This window comes from Hippocampus comes, unplaced genomic scaffold (assembly GCF_001891065.2).
Source record: "Hippocampus comes isolate QL1 unplaced genomic scaffold, H_comes_QL1_v1.1 scaffold275, whole genome shotgun sequence".
NCBI classification, from domain to species: domain Eukaryota; kingdom Metazoa; phylum Chordata; class Actinopteri; order Syngnathiformes; family Syngnathidae; genus Hippocampus; species Hippocampus comes.
The window spans coordinates 1,393,945-1,401,475 of record NW_017804971.1 but is presented as its reverse complement, the minus strand read 5'-3'; the positions used below and the strand labels follow the sequence as shown (position 1 = coordinate 1,401,475).

Sequence of the window (7,531 nt, the reverse complement as noted above, 5' to 3'; positions counted from 1 at the left end):
GTGGGGGTGGGGGGCATCCTGTCTAAATGAATAAGCCGAGCGTAAAAGCAGGATCACGGTAGGAGGGAGTGTCACACTCTTTTCTCCTTTCTCTGAAGGCAACACTCATGTCACGGCTTGTTTGGTACTTTATTTGATTTATTTTTTTCGTAACAAGCTGGTGAACTTCTACTTTGTTTCAAACAGGTCTCTACAAAGCGCTTTTTTCTTCCATCGCTTGTCATGACACCATTTGGAATTTCCATCTTGTCAAAATACTGAGGTTACACTCCTAGAAGCTTAAAAAAAGGGCTTTGTTACAACACTAGTTTTTTTAAAAAAGTTAAGTTTCCAAAATTGAACACTGTGTGTTCTGTGATGCTGGTTGGTGGTTCAAAACCTTTCCCATTGAGACCAACGACAAATTATTTGGGATACTGTACTCAGTTCCAGAGTCCAAATTCTGATAAAATCATGTACTGTATTAGTTGTACAGGGAATGTTAATATAAGTAACAGTAACCTTATTAAAGGCCATCCAGGTGGAAGCAATTGTTTACCATCTATTATGAATCTGTTAAAAAAACATACAAATTCTAACCACTCTTCAGTGACGAGTGTAAGAGTAAGGTACGAAAGGTCACGTCACTGATTGTGTAAAATAAAATCAACCAGTCTAGTCACCGTATAGTGTGAGACACTAACATAGCAGTCTACATCTTGACTCGCCATTTCTTGTCAAATTGGACGAAGACATGGTCTCAAAAACATGACGGCAGTCGCATGCTATCAAGCCGATGGGAATTAAAAAAAAAAAAAAATACCGTACAAGAAGTAGAAACCTATCAAAATAAAACCAATAACAGCTCTAAATATGCTGCTTCTGCTTAGTCATCTAACATGGCTACTGGTGATCATCTGCACCTATCCTGACATGAAACACTCACAAACACTCGACAAAAGTACAGTACTTGGAAACTTTCTGTTAAAATCTGTAACTTCCGGTGCATATTATAGTTCTTCTCCGAGCTCCTTGTTTCTGAACACGTGTCACATAAAGCAGAAAAACACCTGAGAGTTAATCCTTTGATGGTGGCTGAGTTCCATTTTTTTGTCTTATTTGCTTAGGATGTCACTTAAACCATCATTTCAAGTCTCAGCTGTTATGCTGCTTTTCTACTTTCATAAGTAAACACGCGAGACATTAATATGAATTCAAATCTGAGTAATAGTGTACATTTCCGAGAAAAAGCCAGAAGCCTCTGCTTTTGCTTTTTCCATCCCGCTCCTCCTTGTCTAATTATACGTCTTTCTACCTTTTCTTTATAATGCTCTTTGTGTGTTGTTTGTTGCTCAGGAAACGACATACGAGGGGAAATTGAAGTATGTCAGGGCTATTATTTAGATACTCAGGCAAATTCTACAGGTGGGGATTTTCCCAGAAATTGCATGGGAATGGGCTGAATAGAGCCACCCTTGAACCAGACTAATTAGAACTTTGCTGTAAGTAGGAACATTTATATGGAAAAAAAATGAAAGGAAAGACAAAACAGAAGGATTCATTGTATAGCCCCAATAAAATATCTGGAGGATGGTGGCAGAAACACTGAAATGAAAATAAGGAAGTGCTGACAGTTCAGTTGTTTCCATGAAAATAAACCTTCCATCACATTATTTGGGAAAGAGTTAAGAGCACATCAGAGGATCTTGTGGTTTCCTTTGTTTTATTCTGAAGAATAAAGAAGAATGAATGAGACGTTACATGATTTTTTTAGACCACTGTCATCAGCAACATGACAGGATTGCAAAAAATGAAAATCTGTCAAAATGCAAAGGCCTCATTTGGAAAGGCCACATAAATCCGAGTAAAAGGCAGCAGGAATTTTGTAAATCAGATGAAGCCCTATGGAGACATTGAGCTTTTTTGTCAAAAATAACCTAACTTGGGTCAGAAATAAATGGACCGATCCACTGCTTGGGTCAATTTTACCCAAATTTCTGTTTTTTTTTTAGGTTGCTTTCTATAAAATAACCAGATTTTTGACAGTTGGGTAAAATTGAGGTACTGGATTGGTCCATTTTTAAAAAATCCGAATTGGGTTATTTTTTGACCCAATTATTTTTAGAGTGTAAGATACAGGTAATAGATTTTCAGTTTTCGGTTTTGGTCTTGTTTAGCTTTGGAGCATATTTTGCCGCCATTAAGGCAATGATTACTGACTTAGGAGTGACTCCGCAATGTGTTTACCTGCATTAGTAGCCAACCGAAGCTCGCTGGCTAGCTGGTGCAGCTACCTGCGTGTCGGTGTCGTACGCTCAGCCCAGCAAAGCTGCTTTTGGACAAAATATGTGACTCTCAGTTTTGCTCTTCATTTTCTTTGAGGCGCAAAATGAAAATTTCTGTGAGGAGAAACCGCTTATTTTGAGCCTTTGAGTATTGCGATATAAAATATTGTCATCTTATGGTATTGCTCCTCTTTGCCCGGTAGCCTTCAGTGATGTACAAAAAGTAGAGTTAATCTGTTGTAGTCATGTGATAGGCTAAAGCCTGCTGAGATAAGTTGAATGCTAGCATGTGAACAGTTGGTATGCCAGCATATTATAAGGTGGCAACCTAAGCATAGAAAGCAACACAGTAAATTGTTAAGGATTTTACTTTGTGTGCCCTGTGGTCAAATGCTATTTCAATAAGAATTTTTAACGTGCCTCTAGTTGGCATGCTGACAAAGCAGCAGTATCATGACACAAGAAATTTCCTTGAACAAAATGTATTGAACTTGATGGCATTTGAATTGAACGGTTCCTCTAGACACTGTGGATTTCTGTTATTGATCGTCGGCTCTTCTGAACCGATTCCCTCGCAGTCCTCCTCATTCGGGGGGGAAAGACCGAATGACTGAAATTACATCGCTCTCATGGTGAACTATTTTGAGCTCCCAAAAGAGAGCGGCACAGGGCAGACGTCAGTTTCTGGTGACACGATCATAGGCAGTGCGGTAGGATCTGTCTCGCCCTAACACGTCCGCAGCCTTTTTTTTTTCTTACTGCTTGGACACTTCATGAGCTTAACGAGGAGAGGTGGAGAAGAATGCTGTGCGCCACATCTCCAGGTGAGTGTCTCGGCACTCCCACACTTGCAGCCAGGTGTGTGAGTCTGTGTGCGTGTGCGTCTGTACGTGTGTAGGCTAAAATGTTGAGGGGTGGTAGCAATGACTCAAACCGTGCAAGTACAAGCTCATGAGGTCTGTACATGAGCACGTAAACAACAGGTCGACAATTTGTGGTAACCATTCCTGCCACGGATGAACTATGAATTAAATTGCAATCTTTTTTTGTTAATGTAGCGACAATTTGGAATTTTGTGATGCTCCCCTACTGTTGAAATCTATCACAGTTGGATGACAGGTAGTTTCACTTCTTCGGTAAGACTTCTTCATTTGTAAGTTTGTCTGCCTCTCTCTTTCTCCACCACTTATGGAATTCTTCCACGCTCAAGTACCTCACCCTAACCCAACTCTCTCTCGAAATGGTTTAATTTTTCTGACACTTATCCCCATTGTCACAAATCTAGAATTTCTCAACCAGACGTTTTGAATTAATCCATCACTCAAGCTAGGAGATATTTCGACTGTATCCACAACGCTCACCTCTATAAAGATTTACTTCCCCCACTGCTCTCGCCACCCCAAATGTAGAATTTCGCCACATTCTCTCCACTCGAAATTTCAAGACCAAGAAGTACTTTTTGCATATGACCATAACCCGCATGACTGAGAATCTAAAAAATCTGTACAGATAAAAAATAATAATAATAATAATAATTATCGTTTAAAGACGAGGGAAGCTGCATGAATTTTAAAAGCGACTTTAACCTTCTAATCTCAATGGAAATGGAGGCAAAGAGGTCAGCAGTCAGACAGTCATGCGGAAGGTCAACATGTGGGCGCAGATCACCACGTGGGTGCCCCCTAACCTTGCTGAACTTAGGGGGTCCCAGCACTCTTCGTGATGAATGCGGCGTTTGTTTCCTTGCGGGCGAGGCATGACTAACTATGTGAGGCATCCGTCTAGTTTAAATTTAGTGTAACTGAAGCTACTGCTGGCCGGGCTGTATCAACATATCAGAGGCTGCATTACACCAGAGAGAAAGCTGTTTAACTCCTGTATCTCCTTTCATTTGTTTCTTTTCCCCCCTCCCCGAATATTCTCTTTGTACTGCGGGGCATGAGGATTACAGCAGTTTGAATCTGAATTATTTTAGGAAATCCTTTCAAGATATATTTCAGTCCCCCAACCAGTCGTGTCATCTTTACCGCCAGTCTCCAATGATTAGGCCAATGCGGGGATCGTTTTCCTTGATAAGAAAATGATTAAGTGTCCATAGTAAGAGTAAATTTTATTTGCCACTCTTCAATTGTGTGCCGCACCAGTAAAATTACCACAGGGTGATGGTCCGCATTCCATCTGCGGCCCATAAGGTTGTGTGGTCCCCGCTTCATGGGTCATAACCGGGAATGTGGACCATGTGGACTCTGACAGCTGGACAAAAAGGCCATTTCGCGCCAACTGTGAATCGAGTTCCAACCATATGCGCCACCTTTTACTCGTCATAAACAGCATCCAGCTTCCCAAACGTCCGTCCTTTGAAGAGTCCCGTTTAATGACAGTGCTCTTCCTATTTGGAGCAAAGCATGTTGTTTATCGCGTATGCCAACCTGACGGGCGAATCTTACATGCTTGCTTTGTTTAGAGGTCAAGACACTGGGTATTTTAGTTGTGGCACATTACAAGATTGTATCAGATTAAGCACAAGTCTGATAAGAAGCTTTCTGAGCCTTTTTCAGAAAAAAAAAAACACATGAATGCATCTTTAAGACAGCTGTGCCTCAGTGGGATCTCTGTGGGTATTTAGTTCAGGTTGTTGTTTGGCACTATATCTTGATCCCATAATGTTATCCTGGCATGAGATTGTTAATTAGGAGCCTAATTTTGTTGTCGGCGTATGTTAACGTTGGCTTAGGGTGAGCCTCTGTTGGCTCGTGAATTTTCTGTGACAGCACAGGAAGGCTTTATGAAGTAACCCGCACATAAACATTACATAACACGCAAACACAAGATAAGTGATAATCGAACAGAGAACAACAAATTAAGACTTTCAGAGGTTTTCATTTGTATACCGACTCAGTAGATACAGGGAACCCCAGTTGGCTTGGCACAAACCCAGTTAGGACGGTTTTAAGCCACAGGTGATGGCAAACCTTTGTAACACGTATGTCTGTGCGTCACTAGCTCCCATTTTAGAAAAGTAGGCCACCAGCCAGCCCGCGAGACCTTAAAAAAAAAAAAAAACAATGCCTGAAAAGACTACATGGTAGGCGATTCGTTATTTGATGATTGTGCATGATCTAACTTAATATAATGTGAAAGTCAAATTTTCAAATGAGCAGTAGATCCCTGAGAGTCACGGTTAGTGGCATAATTCTGATGCGAGCTGTTGCCCAGCAGCTCCTGACGTAGGTTGAAAGAGGAGACAGGGCCGCTGGTCAGAATACAAAGCCTTTTGTACATGGGATGTAAGCAGATCTGGTTGTAATCAAGTTGCGTGCCCACCATAAAGGGAACCTGGGCTTAGGTTACCTTCTAGCTCCTGTGCCACATGGTTTTGTGGCAAATGCGTAATCCAAGACAGTGATGGTGCATGAACACGTGCAGAAATGGCCCTTTGGTTGCTTTTTACGCAATAATTTTATGCTCACAGTGTTTCTCCAATTAAGTTTCCAGTACGTCCACTGCACCGCTCGTGTGCCCAAGAGTGCTGTGTGAATTATTATTTCTTCAAATACTAATTCGACAAATAACATTTTCCCTTCAACTTAGAATTTGGCGATCAACTATTGCAGGTTGAACTGAACATGTATGTCTTAGCACTTAGCAGTGGCTGAAAGTGAGGGCGACAGCATTAACCTGAATCTGCCCTGGGAGAGACTAACCCTACATCTCTGTTGTTAACTGGACTTTCTCAGAATGCGGGCTTGTATGTCACTGCCGGTCACAGGACCCTGACACACTTTTGCGAGGAAAGGGAAGAGGAGGAGGGAGCAACACGTTCCCTGCGCCTTATCCCCAAGCAAGAATCCTCGAGCAGCGTGTTCGAATCACTCTGAGGCTTAATGAGCATTGTCGCCATAAACCCGAGTGGATGTCAGCGTCACCAACAAGGTTTTGCCATAGTTACGGTCACTTTTGGGGTATGTCACAAACATTGCGCTTCAATGAAATGCCGTGGTTAAGCTATTAATAACGGAGGTACAGCAAAGCCTCTTAGAGATCTTTATTTAAACGGATTGGCTGTGATGTATGGACACTTGAGGAGTGTGTGACGCACTGGATTCTCAAGAACTGCACAGGAGGGATTTACATCCTAAGCCATTGATAAAAAACTGGAACCTCAATTCTTCCCATGTCTTCTCTGTGACCTACTCTCTTAAGGTGAACGGGCTTTGACAGGGGGATTCCCCGTCACCCGCTCCTTTCCCCACTCTGGAGGTTTTAGGTCACAGGCTAAAATTATCTGGGACCAGGTAGCATGGCCGTCAACTGTATGACCCTCGGCTTTCTAACGCTGCCCTTCGCTGACTGAAATGGTGTCTTGAGTAGAAAAGAGATGGACCTGATGACATTTGACTTTGAGGGCATATTCCCAAGTGTAACGCGATCGTGAAAAGAGAGAAACGGATTCATGGCAACTTATAGAAAGTTGAATTTGAATGAGTAATTTTAGAGGGTATGGCACTGAACGGTTGGATGAAACCGCAAAAGATTTCGTTATCTTCCATTTGACTACAGTGCTAAATGACAGACCTCAAAAGGTGACTGCTCTCGTTTTTACCAACAAGCCAACACAGATGTGCTTTCCGACTTTTCTATAGCATGGTTTTGGCAAATTATCCTTTTCACTGGCCTGGCTGCACACCGACAGAACTAGAGTTATGATAACCTGTCCACGGTATCATCTGACTATGAGTGATCAGTTTATCTCCAAGTACTAATGGGGGTGCATGACTAGACTTGAAACTCAAATCACAAATCACAATTAAAGTATGATTTTGAAAAATCAATGAGATAGATCTAGTTTCAGACTTTAACAGACCTGTATTTTATAAATTCACTGTAGGTTCTGGTAGTTATAGACTGTTACTCTTGACATTGTCTTGCACTTTGTTTTGCTCAGTTTCCCTCACGTAATCTCTCCTGTCTCATGTTGCCATGCCATTATGAAATTTGCAGCTTTTTCTTTTCCACACAGTGTCTTCCGCTTGCCTCAATTGTGTGTGTGTGTGTGTGTGTGTGTGTGTGTGTGTGTGTATGTGTATGTGTGTGTGTGTGTGTGTGTGTGTGTGTGTGTCTGTGTCTACGTACTGCCTGTATGTTGTCTGTCAGTCAGGTGCTGTCAGAGGAGCCAATGCTCGGTCTTGTGACAGGCAGGCTGGCCCACTGTGAAGCTGAGCAGCTCTAAATATAAAGCTTTCTGCGGCTTCTGCTGTTGCCGTTGT

The 7,531-nt window shown here is 42.0% G+C and overlaps 1 protein-coding gene across 2 annotated transcripts in view; it reads left to right on the top strand.

The window, feature by feature from the left end:
• nfatc3a (nuclear factor of activated T cells 3a) overlaps positions 1-7,531 on the top strand; it is a 53,383-nt gene that overhangs the window by 2,685 nt on the left and 43,167 nt on the right. Inside the window, exon 1 of one of the 2 annotated variants that reach the window (XM_019891511.1) lies at positions 2,872-3,088. The exons of the other annotated variant lie outside the window; for it this stretch is intronic. Coding sequence (XP_019747070.1) covers positions 3,067-3,088 — 22 coding nt within the window. The 5' untranslated portion in view covers positions 2,872-3,066. Of the gene's footprint in view, positions 1-2,871; positions 3,089-7,531 lie in introns of those variants that run through there. 2 annotated transcript variants of the gene reach the window in all.